This window comes from Poecilia reticulata, chromosome 16, assembly GCF_904066995.2.
Source record: "Poecilia reticulata chromosome 16, P_reticulata-male-v2, whole genome shotgun sequence".
NCBI lineage: Eukaryota > Metazoa > Chordata > Actinopteri > Cyprinodontiformes > Poeciliidae > Poecilia > Poecilia reticulata.
Genome location: NC_088845.1, coordinates 14,584,946 through 14,610,626, shown reverse-complemented (window position 1 = coordinate 14,610,626; position 25,681 = coordinate 14,584,946). Strand labels below are relative to the sequence as shown.

Below are 25,681 nucleotides of genomic sequence, written 5' to 3'. Positions count from 1 at the left end.
ACTTTTCACCAAATACTTTTTTACTCCAAGATATATACATTCTCCCAAGGTGGTTAACCTGCTGAATGTAGCTGAAAGTGTCAGCTATACCACAGCTGTGTTGTCAAAATAAAAACTTGTTTACAGGTCTATTCATAAGCTTGTCAGTCTGTGCTGTCTTAACAGAAATGGGTGAAAGGTCCCTCAGAGTGGAATTTTCCTCATTTCTCTTCGTCTTCAACAGAAAACAGATGTGAGCTCCTGGGTTCTCTGAAACCACCCCCCACCCACTCCCTGCATTGTCCCACCCTTTGTGTCCGTCCCCCCCCCACCTACTTCTTTAAAAAAGCTGCATGTGTGTTTGTCCCTCACTCATATCATCCTGAGGTCTGGCTCTAATGATGGACTCTGCACTGCTGCTGCTCTTCCTCTGGGCTCTGACTGGAACGGCTTCCCCTCAGGCTTCAGGTAAGGCTCCTCTTCAGAGAAAATCACAGCTGGAAATAAATTTCACTAAATGAGGTTTAATAAAAGCATATATCGGCACATCTTATCGTGTCAATAAAACACATTGCATTTTAATTTAAGCACCAAACTCCTGGAGTTTGCACTAAACACTCTTCTGCAAAACTTCCTAAAACTAGCATTTTGATCAGGCGATTGCAGATTTTTAAAACAGTCTTCTATTTTTAAGACCCAATATTACATGTTATAGACTACACATAATATCTACATATTTTTTTCTGTGTTAATATTTGTGCATAAATGCAGCTGTGTGTGTGTGTGTGTGTGTGTTTTTTTGCCTCACTTTCTAGGAGTATTTTTGAAAAGTTTGGGTCCTGGCATGACCCTTGCTTCTCGTTCTGTAACATTTTTAAAGTTGTACGAAACTGATGCTTAACATGCGCAGCTGTCAGTGGAAGAAGGTGGTTGTTGCTGCACATACAGTGCTTTTGCAAGAGCATTTTTGCTCATTGATTTATTCCACATGTTGCCACTTTGAAACTACTTTATTGGGATTTTGTGTGGCACATTGTGGTCTGTAATCGTAAATTAGGAGGAAAATGATTCATGGCTTTCAATGTTTTCTACAAATAAAATCTCAAAAGCGTGGTGTGCATTTGCATCCAGCCGAGTCGCTGCTGTGTGTCTGCGACTCGTAGATCAGACATAGTAACTGTGCACATCAATTTTCAAGCCTAGCCACTGATGTTCAGTTGAATTTAGATTTGGACTTTGACTGGGCCGCTCTAGCACACGTTTAGATCTAAACCTTTGTGTGTTTGCTGTGTTTGCATGCTGTTATATGTTGTCTGTACATTTGGTTCCAATATTGCTTTGTTTCTATCCATCTTCCAATAAACTCTGAGAAGCTTCTTTGCCTCTGCTGAAGAAAAGCATCTCCACAGCATGATGCTGCTGCCAAAAACATGTTCACAATAGCAAACCTCTTGCCTTTAGCAATGCCTCCTTTTGGCTTTGTCTTCTTCTATAAGAAACTGATTATTTTTGAGGGCACAACTAATAACTGTGTCTACAGATCTCCAGGGCTCCTGTAGATTCCTTGTGGATACTTTGGGCCTTTTGGCTGCTTTTCTGACAAATGCCGTCTTCGCGCAGTCGTTTTTTTATTTTGTAGGCTTGCAGTTGTGCCAAACTTTTTCTGCTCTGACTGATTAAAACTGTGATCTGTGAGATGCTGTTTGTTCATCTCTCAAGCTTTCATTGCAGCTGCATTTATATTGAGATTAAATTACACACACAGGTTGACTCTATTAACTAATTAGCTTACTTCTGATGCTTGCTCTGACTTTTTCTCTCCTTTGTTTTTCTTCACCTAAAAGCCATATCGACGAAATTTGCGGTTGTACCTGGTGAAAATGTGGAAAAAGTTCAATAAATATGAACACCATTTTAAGGAATAGATTGTTCAAATTAAGTGCAGTTGTAAGATTTTCAGATGAAACATTATTAGATAAGAAGGGAGACCGAAAGCTGAACAGAAGGGATTAAACAAAACCCACCATGGAAATACTCGTCTACTCACGCACCCACGCAAATGTTTCCCCCCTCTCCAAAAAGAAGACAAAAGCAGAGCTGGCACACAGAGTCTCTCAAGATGTGAGCAGTCGTATGATTAGTGCGGTGGTGTGTGATGAGTGTTGGTGTCACAACAGGGTCGTGTGTGGAGAGACTTCAGGGAGGAGAGAGGAAAACGAGAGCCTGTCCTCGGACCTGCAAATCTGACGCAGAATGCGGCAGCAAGCGCCAGTGCCTGTGCGACGGCGAGTGTGGTCTGAGCTGTGTGGCTCCAGGTAACTGGCTTCATTACGATTCACTGTGAAAGGCTTTATGCGCATCTGCATTTGCAGGGGCGGCTCTTGCTTGAGAGGAGACCTGGGCAGGCTCTTCCTGCTGCAGCCCCCCGAAATCAAAAATAAACAAAGTTCTGAAAAAAAAAGTTGAAAAGTCTTCTCACTGTCAGGTTATGTGTGTGTGTTTTTTTTAAGTAATTACCAGTATGGTGAGCTTACAGCCCCACATTTTTCTCCAAAAAGTCTTAACTGGACAGACACATTTACTTCCACACAGCTGACTGTTATATTTTTAAGTTTTTTTGTCGTTTTGTTCTCTCATGAAAAGAATATTTAATCAAAGTTCTGTTCTAAGGTATTTTCGTTCCAAGTCTGTCCACTCTGTGTTTTGTAGTTTTCATGTGTTTCCAACCCCGCCTTCCCCCTTAATCAAAAGCATTTCTTATTAAAAAATAAATAAATATATATATATATATATTGTGCTTCCAATCTGATACCAAAAACCTCATGAGCTTTTCTGTTGACGCCCCAGACTAAATAACGCCTTGGGTTGTGAGCCCAATCGCACATAATAAATCTGCCTCTGTTTATTTGAGCCAACACACAATCTGTTTTGGGTTTTTTTTTCTGGAAAATAAAATAAAACCCAACAACCCCAACCCCTCAGAAAGCAGAACACAAGCTTTTTATTGTGTATGTGTGTCATAAAGTAGGGCATTGTAATTGCAAGCAGTTTAGTTATACAACCTCATTAGTGCTCTTTTAAAGTGATTCAGCTGTAACTGTTTTTTTTGGTTGCCATCCAACACTTCCTAAGAATTGTTTTGTTCCCGACCCTCTTGTTTTCTGCCCTCTCTCCCCTCCTGGATCTTCTCCCTCTCCCCCCACCGCAGGTCGTACTTGTCCCTGGCCTCTTCCCGCGAGTGAAAACTTGATGTTTCGCCTCGTGTCTGCCACTCCTTCCTTCTCTGCCCTGCTCGAGGTCCGCTGCAAGCCGGGCTTTACTTTGCCCGATGGCCCGGATGTCACGGTTCGTCGGTGTCAGGGTGACCGGCAGTGGAGTGGGGATGAGCCCATCTGCGCAGGTGGGTTTATTGTTCACTTTTTTATATGTCCAGAAATTTACAGAAAAGGTTTCCTTTGTCTTCTTTAGTTCTGACACTTTAAAATACGAGTGTGTGGCTGTTTTTTTATGCCCATGGAATGAGCATTGGAGTTTGTGTGTTTGCACCAGATGGGGAGAAAAAGAGAGAGGCAGATAAACATTACTGAAACCCCTCTGTGAATGTGCCGACTTAAACGTGTTGCACAACTGTGACCTATTCTCCCCGTCACCATGTCAACCAGAGCGTTCAGAGATCCAAGATTTTGCTGCTGAACTGTTAAAGTGGCCCAGTCTTTATCAGGCTGTCAGTCGCCTCAATGAAAACAGACTTAATAAAAATAAAAAAAAGAAGCTTTTTCTGAATGAATCTCATTTGGTTTCAGTCAATACCAACACTTTTTAGTTAAGCATTTAACTCTTTTTAATTTACAGATTTGTTCTGAAATCATTCTTCCCTCAGACTAAAGAAAAAAAATGGCAGAAAATCAAACTATTTGTATTTTTTCTCAAGGAAGGTAGAGTGAAAACCTCATCAATTTTAGTCCTGGACGTCTCAAAAGTCTGTGGTTCAATTCATGATACTAAAACACTAAAGCACATTTTGTCTCTGTTCACTTCCTGCCTGAACACTGTAAACACAGGCCTCCAAGCGTCATTTCAAATACAATTTATGTGATTAGAAATACACCAGGCAGACCTCAGTGAATCTGTGACAACCCCCGACCCTTTTTCTTTTATGTTTTGTGAACCCAACAGCACAACAGGTCGCTTTTCTTTTTCTGCACCAACAGCTTTCAGCAGATGTTTTTTTTTTTTTTTTTTTTTGAGCAATCTCAGTAACACACAACATCTCTGGTCTGTGATCATGAAGGGATGCAATTCTCCTTTCAACCTAAAACACAGAAGATGAAGTGAAAAGATGATCTAGATATTTATTTATTTTACTTCTTAAAGATATTTTACATAACAGCGAACTTGAGTTCATTTAAATAAATGTGTCAGCTAAAGTCGAAATATTTGAAATAACTGATGATTCTGCACTGATTAAACAGAGATTCCTGAGCGATCCTAGTTGGAAAATAGAGACAAATCTTCATAAGAGGAGTTATTATTATTATTATTATTATTATTTTTTTTTTTTTTTTTTTTTTTTTAACTTTGGTATCTGAAGCATCTGTTGGATCCTTTTAATAGTGATTAGGTTTGGATTATGCACTTTAAAAAGGGACAACATAATTTTAAGCACAAATTTCAGGCAGACCACACTGGAAGGGAGAATAAATCGTACTTTTTGCGACATTCAAAACCATTTTTTAAAAACCTTAACAGTGCAACAAGTCACTTTCCCCCTCTTCTGACCAATTCAACCCTTTGACTGTCTTAAATCAACATTGCTTTGTAAAACAAACATAAAAAAACATTGCACAGTTTTGCTATGGTATATTTCCTGAGTTTGTCCTTTTTGTGCGTGTGAATTCAACGCGTTTGTTTCTGCAGCCACACAAAGGAACAAATGAGCAAAAATCTGCGAGTAAACACAAAAGAAGTCACAAATTTAGCATCGTCCACAAAATGACAAGCGATTGTGCTAAAAACCTGCTTCACAAGTACAAATTGATCGAGAAATGTCAAAAATGTTTTACAGAGGGAGTTGCTAATATGTGTGAATTGCTCTTACAGTTTATGGGTGGGATGTTACACAACAGACACAAAAATATACTCTTGCGGTTCTAGATATTTGTGGACTGTCGCTTTTCTTTTCTTTTTTTTCCATCTGATGAGCTGCAGTAGCAAATGGACACAAATTCAGAAAATATAAGAGTCCAACAAAATGTCAAAATGTTTTTCTGTCAAACCGACTTTTCACAAACTGGACAGGTAAGAAAATATCCTGGGGGTTGTGAGCTGCTGTGTGGTGGACGAAATATAATTTCATTGTTGCTTGAACATGTTGAGAATAATGGAATCAATCAACACAATGCGACGACTACAGCATCAAAGTAAAATAAATCTGACTTCCAACAACATATTAGTTTAACAGCAGCATTTTGTGTTCAACTTACCTGCTGTTTGTGAACCATTAGTGCCTCTAAACACGTGAATTGCACATAAATGGCATCAAATTAAATTAATGGTTAAGTGAACGGTCGCACACGAGCGACTTGAGCTTCAAACGGATTCAATTTTAGACATCTTTCATTTTTGTTTACTTAGAACCAGTTTACTCTCTAAATGTAAAAAGCAATAATTCTGGCTTCAAATTAAAGAGTCTTTTATTGCAGCGGGACAATTCCACACTCCACATGTTTTATCCGAGTCCATTTATTCTGTGTGGAGACAAAACTGAGTAACTCAAGCTTTTTGTCATTAAAACGTGAGTGTTTATGTTGAGTTTTAGTCTCAGGTTGAGGTTTTCAACATCATGACAAATGTCAGGCATAGTGGTGGATCTGTGAGGCTGTGGGCTTGTTTGTCTTTTAAAGGATCATGGGAAGAAACATCTTTCAATTGAAATGTTGTGAGTTTAACAACTCACAACATGAGTTGTCAAATGGGTAAGGCACTTAACCGCAGGTTTCTTTCCCAGAGACGAGGGTTGAAACTGCAGCAGTCGACTGATTGGCGTGAAAGCAATGAGGATGAGAGAAACTGAAGTATGAAAGCGATCTGAGTTTAGTCTTACAACTAGAATGCTGTGATCTTACAGTCACAATTTAGTCACCTGTTGGTATTTCAGTTTCACTGATTTTGTTAACAAAGTAACTTTAGCTGCTGAAATTGTAGACTGAAATATTTAGATGTATTTGATTTAACCAAGAAGTTTGTTTCTGATTGCAAATGTAATAGGCATCTCTTAAAAGTTAAGACAAAGCAGGAACATTTTTCATTTTTGAGGAAAAGAATCTGTTTGTCATTCCCCTTTTGACAAAAAAAATGAAGTAAAAATGAAGCACAAATATCTTCATTTATACTCCAGACATTTCAAGTTATTTGACTTGCACTGCTCAGGAAGACTCAACCTCATTGGCTAGTTTTGTAAGACTCCAGATCTGCACAATAGATTGAACACACATTACTGGTACTTGCAACATCTAATATTTTGATCAATTTCATGTTGCATTTACCCCCTCTGTGCCAACAGTATATTTGACAGGTGCTGTTTCTGCATTGAACAAGCAATTTCAAATAATTTGAAAATATATTTTTCAGTGTGAGATGATGCTGCTACAATAAAACATGATTTATTTTAAAATTTAAAGTAAATCTGGATATCTACAACTGATAACTAGTTTTTTTTGTGTGTTTTCATGTTTCTTAAAATATAGCAGGAGGCACAAACCTGAAACTGCTCATGAATAAATAGAATAGTCATTTATCAGAACTTATCTTGAATTTTCCCTGACTATCTTTGGTCAACCTGTCACTGCTGTCAGTTTTTACCATCTGAGACAGACCGCATTAGTCACCCACCTCCAGCTGTACCGAACGTGCTCTCCGAGGAAAGTCCTCATCCGAGCTGCGTTCTCTCTTAAAATATGCATTTCATCTCTCGGAAGACATGAAATCAGGATAAAAATCGTCGACTCGCTCTCTGCCGTGGAGAGACGGGCAGAAGGTAGGTGGGTTCTGAACATGTGAGAGCGTCGTGTGTGTTGGTGTGAGAGAGTTGATCCGTGTCTGTTGTGAGGCGGTGGGCAGTGGGTCCCTGTCAGAGTGTGTGCCTTGTGCACTGCTTGCCTACGTATGTAAGCGTCTGTGTGTGTGTGTGTGTGTGTGTTTACCAGGAAGGTATTTTTCCGGATAGATTGGATGTGGATGTGTTAGAGGGGTGGGCTGCAGATGTGTCACACTGTTTGTCTGTGTGTGTGTGTGTGTGTGTGTGCGTGTGTGTGCGTGTCTGTGTGTGTGTCTGCGTGTGTGTGTGTGTGTGTGTGTGTGGGCGACAGATCACAGACGGGAGAGTCAGAAAGCTCTCTTGCTCATGCTGCTTCAGGCCTTTCTCTTCTCTGTCCGTTCCTCCTCTCCTCTCATCGCTCTCTGTGCTCATCCTTCTGCATCTGAGGCCTCCGATAAGGTCTCTCTCCACAATAGGAGCCAAGGACAGGCGTGCAGCTTCGGGGTGTTTAGTTTGCATAGCGTGGATATGCCAAGGTGCACGTTCGCGCGAGTGAAACCCCATAACCAGATCCGTTTTTAGTCAGAAATGATGCATTTTCTTCGCCGTGTTTCATTCAAATGTGCAGTTTTTTTTTTTTGTAGTTTTAAGGAGATGAATCTGATATACCTGTTTCACTGCAGTTTGGTGCCAGAGACTGTGAGTGGGGGCGGCAGCAGTACAAGGCAGGAGAGGGGCGGTATGTGAAAACAGAACTTGGCATCCGGCTCTCATCTGACTCCAACAAAAAAAAGAAAGAAAGAAAAATCTCCCTCTCCCATAGGTGCCTTTACATTCTTATCTCTGCGTTTCTCCATTTCAGAGGCAGAGATCGTCCTCAGGCGAGAGCAGTCTCTGCCTTTCAAAGCAGCGCTCCTGTTCAAAACCGCTCGGGTCACTCCAGCCTCTCTCTGCAAAGCACCACTCTTGATATTTTTACTTGCACAAGCGTGAGGCTCTCAGCTGCGGGAACGATCAGAGCCACGAGTTATACAACCTGAAAGCTTGGAGAGGTTTGAGGCGGTGGTTCACCTGCACGTCGAACTTTGGTTTATTACCTAAGACGGGTTATTTCTGCTGAAATAGAATGAGACGTTGGGTGAAACGCCTCTGTTGGGTCGCAGGAAGGTTAAACAAGACAGGTTTCAGAATATATTGGGTTTATACAGTTTAGTAATACTACAGGGTTGTAGAGATGCGTACATACACGTGTTAAGTAAAAGAAACAAAGTTGCAATAAAACTCAGCACCCAATAAAATTACATAATTAAAGTGTGCAGGGTAAAGGCTCCGGCAGGTTTTGTGGTTCTGCAGTGCTTTGGCGAAGTATTATAGACACATTTTGTAACATAACAACCACAAACCTCAATACATTTTATAGGGGAGGCTTTCTGATGGTCCATCTTTCACAACAATCACAACTGTTTTGTCTGTTAGGTTGTGTTTCTACAACTATTGCACGTCCATAGGCTGATGCTTTTGCTCACTTTCCTTTGCAGAATACCAGAAGCTCATCAGTAAGACAGGAATGACAGTGTTTGCATTGATTCATTTTGAATTCCCTGCTGCCCTAAATCATTCAAAATGGAGGAAAGGAACAAACCAACTCAGCAACTCAGCACACCGGAGTGCCAACTCTCCTTTGATTGCTGATTAGATGCACTTACGCCCCCTTTCTAATGTCATCCTGGGCAAATGCCCGTATGAGCCATATGTAAAAAAAAAACAAAAAAACAAACAAACAAAAAACTGTTTGTGCTACTTTACAGGAGAATTTTCTCATGTAAATTTCTGCAACTAACAATTATTTTAGTAACTGATTATTCAACTGATTAGTCTGACAAGTAAACAAGCGGTCAGATAAAAAATTTACAGTCTGCCTTTTTTAAAATACAATATTAGAAATTCATTAAAAGATGCAAATATTTTATTGCCTAAATTGCAGTGAAATGGCATTATTACTTTTCTTTGCCACTTGAGGACTTTTGAGAAGAACGTATTAGCAGGCAAAAGATTTTTGTCTATCTTAAATGAAAAATGTATATATTTTCTGTACAGTTTTACTTTAATTAATGCTCTGAATGACTTGTTTTTTTGAGTCTCTATTCTTCAGTTAACGATTAATCGATTACTAGGTAAGTTGACGATTAGTTCAATAATCGATTCATCACGATGAATCCAACTAATCGTTTCAGCTGTAGAATTCATTATTTGAAGACCAGCGGTGAGCCTGGTTCATTGCACATGAATGAAGTGAATAATGTCCTATAAATTTGCTCAGATTTGATCACAAATGATGTAATTGTAAATATCTCCTATCACTCCTTCACCTTCTTTGACACCTCCTGCTTTTCCCTTGAACCACAGAGGCTCAGTCACCTGGACACACTCCTGCGCCGACCTGCCCTTTGCCTGAGGAGGTGATCAACACCTTCAGCGTCCACGGCGGCGCCTCTGTGGGGACTTCAATCCGCTACAGCTGCCTGTCTGGGTGAGCGAGTGAGCGAGTGCGGCTCTGAGTTACACAGAAAGGAGCGGAGGAAGTGATAGATGGAGTGTGAAGGAAAGAAAAGAGGGGGGGGAGGAAGGCTGGTGTGATGAGCGATGAATGGCAGGGAATTCATTTTGATCTCCCAGCTGATCATGCCTCCATTGAGCTAACTAGGTCATTACAGTCAAATCTTGTATCGACTTCCCTTTTACACACTGAGTCATCTCACAGGAAAGGATGAGCCAGAGTGGATGTGTCAGCCAGAGCTGCTGCACTCATGCTCACACACACACACACACACACACTCACACACACTTTAGACAAGACGCACAAGCAAAGGATGCATTCACACTGTTTTTTAAATATCCTTTTTGTGCTTCATGAAGCTCCTCAGTTGGCATTGCTGCATGTGTCATCCTGCCATCTGCTTCCTTCACTTTTCCCCTTTTCCCACCCTGCAGGGCGGATGTAGTTGGGAGCAGGGAAAATTTCTGTCAAGACAACCAGACCTGGATGCATCCTCACCCGGTCTGTAAAAGTAAGTGTGCAGACTGACCACAGTGTGTATGCGTGTGTGTGTGTGTGTGTGTGTGTGTGTGTGTGTGTGTGTGTGTGTGTGTGTGTGTGTGTGTGTGTGTGTGTGTGCATGCGTGTGTGTGATATATCCACTTCACTCTCAGCAGGACTTTACACACTTCTGAAGGTTAGTGAATCATGTGTGAGTGAGTGAGAGACTGAAAATAGGTGTTAGTTTGGAAACTGCATTTTTTTACACTATCAGCGTGGTGTAAAAAAAAAACAAAAAAAGACACGCTCACACACCCATCCTTGTTCTTCTATGCAAACTGAGGACTAGTTTGGATTGACTTCCATTCATTTTAGTAGCTGCACTTATAACCAAGACATTTTCCATAGAAGTAACATTAACCCAAACTTAATTTACACCATACCCTAAATCTAACCTGTAGAGCAGAGTAGAAATGTAAAAAAAAAAAAAAAAAGAAAAAGTCACAAATGGCCTCCCTTTGCAGGTAAACATTGTGAAAGTGGAAAACTTAACCTCTGACCTTAAACAAGGGGGCCCATCGAATTAGGACGGGGCTGTGGTCCCCAAAGGGCTCATCAGTCTTAATAAAGTTAGTAAATATACCAGAAATGGTCCTAAATAAAATAGCTGAACAAGTACACACGCGCACACACACAAACGCGTCAAGCGCCAAACTTCGTTTCAAAGTCCTCTCCTGCCCTCTAGTGGTCAAAACTCAAACTTTCTGGACTGACCGGCAGAATGGGGAAAAAACATCCATGCAACTCTATGCTGAAAGACAAACTAGATCCTCTTCCTGCAAGGCAACGGTGCTACGAACTGTAACACTGCGCAGCTAAGCAGAGACTTTTGGTGAAGATAAACGAACGACGAATTAGTTTCACTATTAAATTAACTTAAAAGACAGCTTGTCAGTCCAGTAAAGATGTCCATAAATGCAAAAATGCAGTGTCATTATTCGCTGTAAAAGCACAAAACTACTTATCTTTGAAGCCATTCCTTATTTTCCACTCGGAAAACATTCTTAAAAATGCAGCATTTTTTACATACAGAATATACAAAATTTACAATGACAATGCCATGTTTTTTTTTTGTTTTTTTTTTAAGAAAACATGGCATTTCCTTCCACTAATTCACAGATGAGGGCCAGATTTACTTACCTCCAGCACCTATTTCTATGCACCATCCATCCTCCATGAAATTGCCTTGAAGACATCAAGTAAGCAAAGGTTATTTTATTCATTCCTAACAGAACCTCATGCAACACCCTTATTAATTTTGGTTGCCTTGAGTCATTCATCAAACATTCTGTTACAAATTTGTGAGTCATTATGCACTCAGATGTTAAATTTAATAAACACAGCAGCTCAGTTTACCAAAAAAAAAAAAAAAAGTCTTCTAGTTCAGGCAAATAGTAAAATCTAAGCCAGGTTTGTTGAGGCTTGAATTTATCTGCAGTTTATGAGGGCGTCAGTCAAGTTTCTCTTTCAGCTTGTTCACAATGCTGCTGGTACACACCAACATGAGTACATCTCACCTCTTCACTGACTCCCTTTGCGTCAAATAGTTTATTTTAATGTGCTAATATCGGCCTTTAAGTGACTAGATGATCTAGCTGCTCTCTGATTTACTCTCCTTTGAGGTGCAACCAGCTGCTTTTAGACCAAAAACTTGGCAGAAACTAAGAGGAGATGGAGATTTTTCTGTTGTGGCTCCCAAACTTTGAAACGCGTCGTCTTTAAAAATTAGACCGCCATCCTCGCTTCCTGTGTTTTTAAATGTCTTTTAAAAGAGTTTGGCCCAGAGTGAAAATTAAAAACATGCTGTTTTTATTTTCTCTGTTCTGTTTAATCAAGTATTTTAATATTTGGGTTTTTTTTGTAATTTGTTTCTGTTTCAGTAATTATTGCGGTAGACAATATTACTGTTGCTTTTAGACCATTTCCAAGTATTATGTTGATAATGGCATAATAATGCTGTTCTCTCAAAGATGAATACAATACATTTTAATTTACTAAAGAACACTTAACACTGGAACTGGAAGATATTTTAAATACCCAAATTAAAACACAACAACCAAAGACATTTAATAAAATGGAAATAAACAACACACACAACTGACATCATAAAACATATTATGATGTTTATGTACACAAAAATGTCCTTCAAAAAATATTAATAATCAGAATGGAAATTATTGAGCTAGTTTGAATTTATCATTGATTAATTGTTTATTGTTGCAGGATTAGCTTTATATGTTGGTTTTTGTCTTCAGTTTTGGCAAACCTGCCGTTTTTAAAAAAATAAGTTATATTTGGATTTTTGGATTTCAAAATTCAATTCAAATTCAAAAATACTTTCAATGTTGTTGTAATTGATATTCATTCAAAATTCTTCAGAGTTGAATATTTGTCATGCATTGGGGCTTGACTTCCTTTGAGCGGAGTTTGTTACACAATATTCTGAATTAAATTGTTCCCAACATTTTCTCATCATAAATGATTATATGTTTAAGTTTTTTTTTGATTTTTTTGATTTTTTTTTCCATTCAGCACTTTTCTATCATAAAATGAATTTGTTAACAACGATAAAACCACTCTGCCTTGTAGAACTGTTCTGCCAACCTCCAAAGGAAGTGCAGCAGGGCTACGTGGTCGCAGTCCAGAAGACTGAGTATGAGGTCGGCTTTGACATCCACTATCTATGCAAGAAGAACTACCGGCTGGACGGACCCCAGAAGATCACCTGTCTGTCAAACGGCAGCTGGAGCGCGTCTCCGCCGCACTGCCGAGGTGAGGAGCGGATCAGTGCGTCTGGGTTCAGGGAATCCTGGAATTTCTGAGAATAAACGTGTAGATAGATGTTTTCGTGACGCTTTCATGTTTTCGTAACGCAGCTCGCTGTGTCATCCCTGCTGAGCGGAGCCGTGTTGTGATTGGTGGGGTGAAGCGTTGGCCGTTTGATGTCACGGACGCCATGGTTCCCCACGGGGAAAACGTGACATTCTACTGCAAACACCCCAAGAAGCAGTGCAGCTTCACAGCAGCCCAGGCCTGCTTTGATGGGAAGCTGCAGACACCAGAATGCTACCTTGGTAAACCCAAACAGGCCGTTTCCAGTTATTCACAACAGAGATTTTGTTTTATTTCTTATTTTAAACGACAGACCAACACATCTCGAACTATTCCAAAGTAGTCCTTAATTATCCTGCTGCAGGAAGATGAATTTCTGCCTCTGCAGCCTTTTATAGACTCTGTTTTTAGCTCACATTGAAGAGGAGCAGTCCCACAGCTTAATGCTGCCACCACCATGCTTAACCACTAGCATTGCGTGTTGAGATGATGCATTCAAGATGATGTACACTTTTCATTTTTACCGAAACACGTAACTTTTTGCATAGACTTTGGTTTCCTATGTCCTGAGCTCCTTCTTCCACATGTTTGCTGTGTTCCTTACATGAGTTCGTTTAGATTATATGACTTTCATAAGGGCTACATCAGAGGAAAATACAGAGAAAAAACATGCAATGACTAAAGGAGACTGTGAGTTTTCATGAAAAGTTTCTCTTAGCTTTCTTCTGACCGGCACGTCATGCTTGGATTATTCTCCAAATCCATCAACCAGTGGCTGGTAGCTACTGAGTGTTAGGGTCAATTGGAGCAGAAAATAAAGAATAGATGTTTTTTGGTGTTTTATTTTTCGTTTTAAATTACAGATTAAAGTTTAAAAGTCAAAGAGTCCCTCAGAAAATAATGTTGAAATGTTGATAGGAAAAAAAAGGTCTTTCCTGGTTAAAATCAAAGTATTGAGAATAAAGTGGAAATAAAATCTTGAAGAAATGGCAGAAACTGCTGGGTTATGCTGAAAGAGAAAGAATGTCTTAGTTATTATATCTTCTTCCACAGTATAAAGTTTCAAACTCTTTTACACAACGTCTGGTTGCCACAGGACTTTACACCAGTTTCACTTCAACTTTACTGCTTGTGTAGCTTATTTTGCTCTTTTCTCATCATGTTGTCTTAGATCTAAAATTGGTGAGAAAAATAAATAAAAAAAACTTCCTTCTCATTTCTTTTTGTGAACGTAATACTCTGTCACCCATGTGCTTTCAACTTTCCTTCATATTAATCTACATGTGTGATTTCATGTTCGCATCAACCTGCCATGCGCTGCAGATGTAAATTAGCTCTAGTAGTATCCTCCTTGTGTGGCCTGTCAGTTTACTAATTAAAACATGCTTTTTTTTTTCCTGCTCTGTGTTGGTCCGTCACATGAAACTGGTTAATGTTTAAAGATGTTTGTACATATGGTTCCGGGCGCTACATTTCTCTTCTTCTTTTATCTTTCAGAGCCTACATGGTTGCAGTACAAACTCTTCCCACATCGGCTGGTGTCGGAAATCGAAACATGTGCGCCTGGTGACGTGGAGTGACGGCCCAACATCTCGACCCACCGAGACATGCATCCGTTTAAGAACTCCCCCTGAACACTCAGCACAGCTTCATGTACTTTAATTATGGTCACTTAGATATTCTTTGTTCAACATCTGTTAGTTTTTTTTGTTTTTGGTTTTTTTTTGACAGTTATTGTGAATTAGTCTAAGCTCTTCATTTTGGGTTTAGGTATACTTCTGTTTTTCTTGCACACTAATCAAAAGGCATTGTTATTACATTCAAACATTACAAGTTATATTCAAACCCTGCTGCAGCTTGAGTTGCTCCATACAGTAGAGACTTTAATTACGACATACGCAGTGGCGGTTCTTGGTTGCACAGCACCCAGGGCGAGTCGCCTACCCTGCTTTATCTGCCACGAATGGCCTCAGGTCTTTTCTACGATTTCAAGTTTCAAGTTGTTTTAAAGATTGCTTGCAGTGCAGAACGACCCGGACCTGATTTGATCAGGATGAGGATGTTTGCTCTTGAACTGGAGATGACCAAGCGCAGTACAAATTATTCACAAAACTCAAATTGCAAATCAAATCCAAACATTTGCATAGTCAGTGCAGTCAGATTTTTGTTACCGTACAGAATGTAGTTACTGAGAACTCTGGAAATTCAGTCTGAAAAAAGTGGGGGATATTGACATGAAAAATGTGGGGGAATTGCATGTTAAAGGTATAAAACCAAAGGTTCATTGTGAACCTATGGATATGCAGGGATGAGGATTTGTGAATGGTAACTAAAGGAGCAGATAGATAAATAAATTGACTGATACATTTAGAGATCTTGTTTCATCCCTGGGATATATTTAAATTAAATTGCAGACTAGAGGGGAGTGATACTGCATATTTTGGTATTGATCCGATGCCAAATAAACAAGGGGCCAGTATTACCGATACCAATAATGATCAAAATAATTTTTATTATGCAAGTTTAATATATCAAACCTCTAACATTTAGGTGTTTTTTTCCCCTTTTAAATATATTGTTAAAACCTTATAAAGAATTTGTGCTAAGTTTATAAATGTCTATACAAAATACATATTAACAAGATCAACAGAAACAACATAACAAAGCTAATTTGTGTGTGCTGTTTCCTAAAAATTACAATCAAAACCAAGTCTTTTTGAGGCAGAATTGAGAAAGAAATAAAATAGGATTTTATAAGGCAATCTGAAACTAAACTATCAGTCTTACACACTAGTACTGATCTGCTACTGATGCTGACGTAGCATTGACCTCATCCTTAATTTGGATTGATCTGCCTGACTCTAAAGGTCGGAGTGAACAGGATTGCTTCGAGTATAACTTTTTCTCCATGTGCCGCCCCTGAGACTGTGCTGCCCTGGTAAAAGAGCCATATTGTCCACATCAAAAACCGCCACTGGATGTATAGCTCATTAGCAGATGATACATTATCCATGAACTGACTCTGTGACATATTTCACTGTGAGATCTTTTTTTTATTTTTCTCCTTTTTTTCTGCTCAGTCTGAGACATCAAGCCTGCGGGGCTTGTGAGTTTTATATTTTTGATGTTTAAAATAAAAGGAAAACGACGTGAACGCGATCCGCTCTCTGGCTCTTTAATGCCACATGATGAAACCCTCCTGTGCTGCAGGTTCAACAGTACTCATAGGCTGAACATGGCTACTGCTCGGACCCGGTAGGCTGCGACACCATAGCAACTCCCTTTGACCCCTCCCTCCCTCAGCATTCGCAGCATCACCCCTTTTTACACTGCACAGTCATATTTGGTCCTCCGGAAATATCCACAGCTCGGGTAAGCCAGTCCCAATGCAGCGAGAGTATGGGTGGAGAATATTTTTTTTTTTTTTTTTTTTTTTTTTAATGCAGTGTTTTTAAATGTATGTAAAGCGTGTCCGATCCATCCAGGCGCCGGCGGCTGCTGGACAAGCAGAGACAGGAATTAGGCGGACAGCGCGTCGGGAAAGTTTGCCCCCGAAAGCTGCGCTCTCGGCGGCTCGGACCTTCGGCTCCATAAAATGGCTGGCTGTAGGTCCGAGGAAGCTGCGGTACCGAGGAGGACGGGATCCGCTCCGGCTGCGAACTGACACGTTTTCCCCCCCGTTCCGACTGACGCGATTGTGATGCTGCTGTCCCAGGTCCGACAGCTGTCACAGCGCACACGCTCCCTTAGGATGAAATAAATGGTCATTTCGGACCTAGGGCTGTGCGTAATGGCGTCCTACACGGACGGCTCTCCTCGGTTTTATCCCCAGTGATAATTTAGAACAGCCACATACTGGCCATCCGAGAATAATCCGAGCAATATTCTGACGCGAAATCAACCTTAAGCGTTTTTATTCGTGCTGCATTCAGGTGATAGAATGGTGCTGGAAAATGCAGATTCTCTCGATTCTTTGCTCCGTCGCGTTTCGAGTTCAGTCTCTGTTGGTCATATGCTGAAGTTTAATTAGAAATAGAGCAAAAATAAACAGAAGGAGCAGCAGAAGGTTGTAATGTTGGGTCATACGCGGCGATTCTTATTATTGAGGAAGAATCCTGCACGATCTAAATATTATAAAATGCCAAAACTCTGGATGAATATTGACTTGACCCTTATAATAATAATAATAATAATAATAATAATAATAATAATAATAATAATGAGTTTTTGACTCGGTAATTTACGACATTTGTTTTATTTTGATTTAATGTTGTTAACTGAACTTTCTATTTTTTTTTATTTTATAGAAATAGGAATAGTTATGCCCCAAAATGGATTCTCAGTTGGCCTCAGTCCTGACAAGTGGCAGCCTGGAAGTCCAAAATGGCAGCCAGTGTGCAGAGGCACCGGGGCCCGTGACAGAGGTCGCTTTGGACCCAAAGGATAAAAAAATCCCACCCAGCACCAAACCGGGTAACCTCAAGACCTGCTCCGTCAGAGCTGCGGTGACCATCATCAGCAGAGATGCTCAATCAGTCAACGGGGAACAGGCAGAAGTGGGCGGGACATCGGAGCCGGTCTCTCAGGAAACCAGTAAGATTGCTGGGATCAGGCAGCCAATTAGAGTAAAGTCTGGGGTGTCTGTCCTGGGGAAGCAACCAATAAGGATCAGAATTGTTGTCCCGCCGCAGTGCAAGAGGCCAATCACGAAATGTGCCATCAGCCAGACCAAAGACTGTGCTGGGTCGCATTTGAGGGGAGCTGCTTTGGTTTCTGCTGGAGGACTAATCACAGAGAACAGCAGCGGTCAAATCCACATATCAGCTGTTGGGAATAAAGAAGAGTTCACTGAAGATGCCCCAGAGACAGAGGGAAAAGTTAAAATCACACACATGAAAGGGTCAGAGACTGACCTCGTCTCAAACACTGTTAGATTTAAACTATTGAGCCATCACTGGATTAAACAGGAACCTACAGAGACAGAAACGGAGCAAAATATTCCTCCAACTGTGCAAGAAGTGGACTGCAGGTCTTTGAGGATGTTCAGGGAGGCGGAGGAGCAGACGGAGCCGCTGGACCTCAGTCTGCCCAAGAAAAGAGAGAGGACCTGCGGGCGCTTCCTGGAGGACCTGAGCTGCGAGGGGCCCCTGATCATGGAGGTGGATGAGTTCGAGGGAGACGGAGACAGAGACATGGTGGAGGAAGACAGCGATGAAGGCTCTGAGGACTTTTCTACTTCTGTCCCCACGTCTCTGTCTTCAGAGGACTGTGACAATGAAAACCTCCTCCTCATCGACGACCAGGGAATCCCATATACGCTCAGTCCGGAGGGACTCAAAGTGCCGCAAATCGACGCTTCCGTGTTGGGGAAGCGTCAGTCGGATCAGGTTCAGGTGGATGAAGAAGAAGAAGACGGGTCATCAGATTTGGCAGGTTCAAGCTTTAGCCAAACTTTAGAGACTGCACTAAATGCACCTTCTGCCAGTGATCAGCCACCACAAGGCAGTGATCAGACACAACTGATGACAAACTCTGACGCTCCAGCTGCTGCAGAGTTGAATGTTAAAGCTGCTCAGGAGGCTAATCTAGCCGTGCTCCCCTCACTGTCCAGCCAAACCATCCAGATCCTGACCAGCCCTTCAGCCAGCACCCCTCTCCTGCTGCTGTCTTCCTCCCCGTCGCCTCAGCTCTCCTCGCTTCCCCTCTCAGTGACCTCACCAGGTGTTTCCACGCCCATTTTGCTCCTCCTCTCCTCTGTCCCTGCCACATCTACTGATTCCACCTCTACCTCCACCCCCATCGCTGTCCTCGACCCCTCCACCGGTCAGCTGTCCCAGGTTACCACAGCCTCGGCTCAAGTGTCCCTTCCTTTGCCTTCAGGTCAGGTCAGCGCGCTCGGATCGGCTCTTCCCACCTTTCCTAACCCCATAATCAGACTGGACGCCGGCAGCTCCCCCCTCATCCTGTCAGGTGTTAACAGCGTGACCTCTGGCCCCGTCCTCGCCTCCTTCGCTGTCCCCACGCCCGCCGTGGGTCTGCAGGACGGCCATCTTATCCAAACTCAGATCTGCTACTCTCAATCAAACCCAGGAACTGAAGCCATATCTGCTGAAGAAGTCACCAGTGAAAACAAGCCATCGACTTTTGGAGCCCCCCCTGCACAGTCGGAGTCCCCGACACGCGACCCCTCCGCTTCGGAGACGGAGGCCCGGTCTCCGGCCTCTGAATCCAAGTTTGACTCTTCAGATCTCCACTCAGAGCATCTTCCTCTGGACGACCACCTCTACTTCTCCAGCAGCACGGCTCCTCCCCCTCAATCTCCTTCCCCTCCCATCGGACCCCTCCTCCCGTCGGGCAAACTCGACTCCCTCGACGCCCTCGACGCCCTCGAGCCCCTCTCTCCGGCAGAGTCTCCCACCAACCTGGGCTCTCGCAGGGTGCTGTGCTGCCAACTCTGCCCACGGATCTTCTTCTACCTCTCCGACCTGGAGCGGCACGCCATCACACACTCTCAGAAGAAGCCTCATGTCTGCCAACAGTGCGGCAAAGCCTTCAAGCGCTCCAGCCATCTGCAGGTAACTATAGTTTCATTAGACGCGCAGCAGGAGGCTCATCAGGCGTCATTTTTAAGGGATGGCACAACTTATTACAGTGATTGTTTTTCTCTGTAGGGAACCGCAGAAACAATCTTGAGCAGACTGACGCAGCAAAGATTTATTACTGCTGATTAATTATTTAATAATCGCTTACTTAAACTGCTCACAAATGGAGGACAAAATCTACACCTTTCAATTTATAAAAGTAGCTGAAATTATTAAATGGTTTTACAAAGGGTTGCAACAACACAAAATGTTACTTTATATATATATTTTTGTCTACTCCAGGGGTTTCCAAACTTTTTATCACATGGGCCATTATTGTTGAATCAGAAGTTCTAGCATGTTAAGAAAATAAACTAAACAAAAACAAAAATCAAGCAGTTTTGTAGTTTTTGTTGGAAAGGGATCTTAGTCATTGTAGATCCAGAACTTACAAAGGATCTTGCACATTTTCTGAAGGGCGTCTAGTTTTCGTATCCTTAAAAACTGTCTTCATTGAACAAATTCATTCTCGGTTATAAGAAGAGGATTTGGGTCACCTTCTTTCAAAAGGCTTGCTATATTCAGCAAAATTTTATAAATTAAGTAAAAGTTGATTTGGTGCAGCAAAGTCGGCTTTCCAGTAAAAAATCCCTGGATCTGATAACTCGGTGATAAAAAGACAAATACTTTGTGTTGTACTGAACACTAAGTCAGTAATACCTTCACTCTGATTACAAGTGTTTCCATCTGTATCAACCACCTGCTGTATCGGTTTGTATCTTTCAGACCGGAGAATTGCACAAAATTAGTCCAAGAGTCACAAATGCCCTCTGGGCTGCACTTTGGACACTCCTGTCCAAAGTCTCTAGTTCAAATATCAAAATATATTTGAAACGAGACAAAACTGACTTACAACTACATTTTCTACAAGATATAGGAACTTGTTTTAATTTAACTCTGGAATTACATCTAAAGAAGAAGACATCACATATGAAAATATAAATGTGTAGCACATATGTTCTGCTCTTTAGAAAAAGCTAGAAAACCGTAGATTTTCAGGCCTGATGCACACACAGGATGTCCCCTGCATGTTACATTAGGATCCATCTCTGAGTCACACTACTTTTCCACAAATCCCATTTAAGCTCCCAGTGGATGTTGCTATGGAACATTGCAACTCTTTACCTCGTCCAGATCACATTATTTCCCTCTTAATTTGCAACAGAGACGTTTCAGAGCCCGGATGCTCGTGAAAGAAACGACGGCTCAAATCAAAGTCGCTTCCTCATTAGCAAATGTGATTGCAGACTATTATTTAGCTGTTATTTGTTTCCATCTACTGGAGGCACGGAAACAGCTAGAGGTGGTGTGTAATTCTCCAAAATAAAGTGTTATTTGTTTTCCAGCTTAATGGAAAAAAATGGGATTTTATCCTTTGTTTTCCAGGATATTCTTTCTCTGCTTCTCCAGGCTCTACGGTTTTTATCTTTGTCTCCAACTTGCAGTATTAGGTTTAGCCTGGATCCTTAGGTTTATAGTGGTTAAACAGCTGCAGCTTATTAAAATGTCAAACCAGTTTAAAGTCAACATATTCATATAGAGTTACGTTTTTCTGCTTCTGCTGGAATAATTTAGTGCAACTTCATGTTGGAGTTGACCAGGTGGACGTATAAGTCTAGTTATTTTCAGACACATTATATGAAGGAAACAAGGTTTTGAGTTCACAATTATTATTATTATTATTATTATCTTTATCAACTCGTTTAAAAAAATACCATTTATTCAACCTTGTAATGGCTCAATAGTGAACAATATTTAAATTTCTTGACACCAGTTTCAAAATGTAAACCCGAGTGTTGGCTCACATACAGTCGTTTCTTTTAACCAGTTAGCTCAAATAAGTGATTAATTGCTTTCAAACTCATAAACAAATGAAAAAACTGCAATGTAGCACAGCACATTACAGAAATCTAGTTGAGTAAAAAGTATAGATACTTCATTTAAAATGTAGTAGAGCAAAATTTGAAAGTACACACAATTAAATCTACTGAAAAAAGTAACAAAAAATACTTATACTTCACTACATGCAGCCACTGTGATGTGACAAAACGTAAAGGAAAATCCACGAATGCCTCTGTATCGCATCAGAAACACACGGCGCCTGTTATGAAAGTTCACAATTTCTCTCAACAGAGACACAAGCACATCCACACGGGCCAGAGGAACTTCGTGTGCCCCATCTGCTCCAAGCGTTTCAGGGAGGCCGGCGAGCTGCAGCGCCACCAGCGGGTGCACACCGGAGAGAAGCCCTACCAGTGCCAGCTTTGCCACACTCGCTTCGCGGAGCGCAACACCCTGCGGCGGCACACCAAACGCAAGCACCCTTACCACCAGGTGGCGGTGGAAATGCTGAACGAGAGAAAAGACAGAGGAGACGGAGCGGGAGGCGCTGGCGGAGGAGGGAGGCAGGAGGAGGAGGAGAGTGCGGAGTGGTACAGCTCCGCCGTGTCCACCCTGGATAACTCTGAGTCCGAGGAGGACGCTGCAAACTGAAGGGAGAGGCACTCGTCACCACTTTGGGTCTGAACCTCGATTTTTAAAGAAGAGAGCACTTTCGATATGTATTCCAGTTTTAGATGTAAAAGGCATTAATGTGCATTAATCCCATTCCAATTGATGGGCCAAAATCAAACACAGGAAGAATTTATTGCTTTGCAGATAAAGGGAATACTCATATGAGTCTAAATGTTATTTAAAATATCAAAATGTAATGATGCGTTTTCATGCAATCTGATAAATCCCTAAAGTGCTCAGAAAAAAAAGATTATTTAGTCTAATCAGCTCCCTAGGGGACATGGGGAAAAAAAATTTCTTTAGCGTTCTCTCTCAATAATGTACTGATCAGTTCATGCAGGATAACCGAATACTAAGTCTTTCTTACGGTGGCCACCATACTTCCTGCTATAATATAAGGTTTTCATAAAGTTTTTTCTTGCGTCTTAGTATCTCGTTTGTGAGATATCTGAAGTTTTATATCTTTTTCTTTAGGATAGAAATGCACCACAAGCACATGTGGAAAAGCAAAACGGGCCACACGTGAGCTTTTCATCTCCCTTCTAAGATGTAAACAAATGTTTCCGTAAGAAGGAGAGAAAGAAAGAAAAACTGCATCCAAACTATTTGAACTATTTCTGAGTTATTTTCACTGGGTACTGAAATCATATCTGACCATTTCGATTGTCTTTTTGTGTCACACAGACATAAACATTCGACTTTCAATCTGTTTTTGCGCCAAAGAGTTAAGAATATATGAACACGTTTTCACCGAGTCTCTTTAAATGTATTTGAAATTTTAAATTGACATCCGTGACTGTATACAAAATATGCCAGCAAGCGCAAAACTCCACTGCGATGCAACGCAAAAGAAAAAAACGTTCTCCGTGTCCCCTAGAGGGCTCCGTAGATCATGCTTTAGCTGTACATAGAAAGAGAAGTATTTGTGAAAGCTGCACTCCTGCACTATCTCGTCTGAAAGATGTAATCTTTCCTACCGTCTGAGACACTGTGAGTTGTTTGCACTTGTTTGATTTAAATTCAGAAATCTGTTTTGTTTTTCTTCTCTTATTTAGGTGACTGTCCTGATTTCATCCATATCCAGTAAGAGTTTAACCAAATGTTTTTTTTTGGGGGGGATATTCTAACACTACATTCAGATTTCTTTTCCACAAGTGATTTATGCTAATTTATTGGAATAAAATATTTGCAACCGTTTTTGTTGTTTGTCAACATCTTTGTATCGGTTTTCATCTCTCTCTCTCTTTTCCCCCCCAGTTTTTGTCATGCAGCTGCTGAGCAGAATCAAGTGTTTGATTAACCTTGATTTTTTTTCCTCAAATTCTCCTCCAAATGATGAGAAACTCGTTTAGATAACGAGCACCAGAGCAAGGGTCTATATCGCTCTTCTAATTTAGGCTAATCCCTGGCCTTGATTTTCTTCACTACATTAATCACCGAAGAGGAGGCTTTGCATGGATCTTTGTGATAAAAAAAAAGATTAAAGATTGTGGATGGCTGAGTGTGCAAGCTGGCCACTTGGACTGCCTTCAGGGAGTAATTGAGTTAGGACGGCAGCCCTCTGTTTTTGGTGCTCTTTGAATTTTCTGCTCGATTTAAGCCATGAAGCCTACCGGAGCTGAGCTCAAGATAAGCCTTTAAATACAGAATGGCAGAAATGACCCGACTGGGTTGTCATGGTCGTCCCTTTTCTCGCTCCTCAGCTGGTCTTTGCACGGATAAAACGAGCTCCTGGCCACTGGGAGCGGCTTTGTTTGAGTTTGGTAAAATAATATCTGCAGGGGATCAGCGGAAGAGGCGGCAGATGTTCAAAGGTTAACTAACCAGTTTCTGCCATAATGGAGAATAAATTTTAGGAGAGAAGTGAGGATTTGCTCCAGTAAAACTGCAAAAGCAGATGCTATGTGTTTGATGTCAAAGCAGTCTAAAATTAAAGTGTTAAATAAGCAAAGAAGCAATTAATTTTAGAAAAATCTAAAAATAATCCACCAATAAGCATTTCAGTCACAAACACATAGCTGTCCAGGGGTACAGGGTAACGTCAGTAGTTTAAGATCAGAAAGTTAATTTTATTTAACACGTATATTCATATACACACTATGCACTTATTACATAAATTTATCAATAGTATTTCCATTTTTGCTAATGGTTGTTATACATAATTCTACTTCCTGATGCCTCTGAAGATCAATAGACTGATATTTTTTTAATTTTAAGTACACCGAGTATAAAAATTTATTTGCCAGAAAAGAGGCATTATTCCCCTACTATCATAAACCTAACCATGTTGAGTTAGATTTATGATAGTAACTCAACTATCATAAAGTTGAGTTATGACTTCAGGACTTCTTCTGAAGCAGAAGAAGTCCTGAAACGTCTTCTGAAGCAGCTTCCTTTGGTCAGATTAGACTAAGATTGAACTTTTCAAAAGTGAACACCTTGGGTGATCTGTGCATGAAACAAAAGATGCATTTGAGGAAAAACTTTAATTTTAACAAGGTGGAAGGTCTGTGATCCTGCGGGGTATTTTTCTTCCTAAGATCCTGAGAACCTTGTTAAAATTTCTGCAGTCGGGAATTCTTTGAACTATGTGACCTAATCAAAGTCTAGACCAAGATATAGCGGGGAATATGAGGAGTGAAAAGTCTGATTACATATGTTTTTACAAATGTGACTGGGCTTGAGCTAAAAATCAGTTTCTAAATGTGCAAAGCACAGGTATCCCAAAAGAAGCTTGAACCTGTATTTACAGTTCTGCACAGTAAATTATGGGGACGAATACATATTTATCGTGCATTTCTCAGAATTTTTCATAAAAAAAAAAAATCCTTTCATGTCACAATCACACACTACTTTGTGTTGGTCTATTACATAAAATCCCAAATGCATTGAGGTTTGGGGTTGAATGTTTGTTATGAACGGTGCATTTCCTCTTTCTGGCTCATTAGCACTGAAGCCATTTATCTGACATTACTTCAGTCAGTATTTATAACTCCACTGGTTGTTTATTTCTGCTCTCCCCTTGCCTCATTGTTGCTCATGTAATGCTTTACCCACTTTTTTTTTTTATTTATTGCAAATTAATTTAACTTCTTTCATTGAGTCCTACACCTAAAACAAAAGCAGTGACAAGAGTCGATACAAAAGGAAAGTGCTGCATTCGCACCGCAGAGAGTTCTCTGAGAGCTCAGCCATTAAATCAGCACGGTTCTGTCAGGAAGAAATGGAACAAGTTGACACAAAACAGATTTTGTCCCCTGTAATTGACACCGCTGGAGCTGCTGCAACAATGACCCTACAAGGTGCTCTCAGCACAGCGATGATGATGATGGTGAATATTCAGCAGGCTGGGTGTGTGGCATCAGCAGTCCAGCTGGTGCATTGTGCAGAACATGGCCCTCCGTGTGTGTGCAGGTCCAGATTGCACCGAGCTTCAAAGTGCAGTGACTGACAGACAGATGGATGACGGACAGAGAGCGTGTTTGAAATGGGAGCGCGCGTGTGAGGTGCATGTTTGGGTTGCGTGAAGTGAAACAGGGCAGCGGGCCTGCTGAGTGGCAGGAGGCACATTGCCAAGTGATT

The 25,681-nt window shown here is 41.1% G+C and overlaps 2 protein-coding genes across 3 annotated transcripts; both read left to right on the top strand.

Moving 5' to 3' along the window:
- The first annotated feature begins 319 nt into the window (after positions 1-319).
- ntd5 (ntl-dependent gene 5) lies at positions 320-16,103 on the top strand. Its single transcript, XM_008431549.2, has 8 exons — positions 320-447; positions 2,157-2,294; positions 3,188-3,379; positions 9,422-9,545; positions 10,007-10,083; positions 12,702-12,884; positions 12,989-13,186; positions 14,442-16,103. The coding sequence occupies exons 1-8, from the start codon at positions 378-380 to the stop codon at positions 14,522-14,524; spliced, it is 1,065 nt and encodes a 354-aa protein (XP_008429771.1). The 5' UTR covers positions 320-377; the 3' UTR covers positions 14,525-16,103.
- Positions 16,104-16,231: 128 nt separating this feature from the next.
- On the top strand, positions 16,232-23,296 carry LOC103478065 (uncharacterized). 2 transcript variants are annotated; one of them, XM_008431547.3, is made up of 3 exons: positions 16,232-16,316; positions 17,252-19,519; positions 21,719-23,296. In XM_008431547.3, exons 2-3 carry the CDS (start codon positions 17,276-17,278, stop codon positions 22,076-22,078), a joined length of 2,604 nt encoding a protein of 867 aa, XP_008429769.2. In that variant the 5' UTR covers positions 16,232-16,316; positions 17,252-17,275; the 3' UTR covers positions 22,079-23,296. The 2 variants fall into 2 exon arrangements, with proteins under 2 accessions (XP_008429769.2, XP_008429770.2); XM_008431548.3 differs by lacking the exon at positions 16,232-16,316 and adding an exon at positions 16,376-16,659.
- The last annotated feature ends 2,385 nt before the right edge of the window (positions 23,297-25,681 follow it).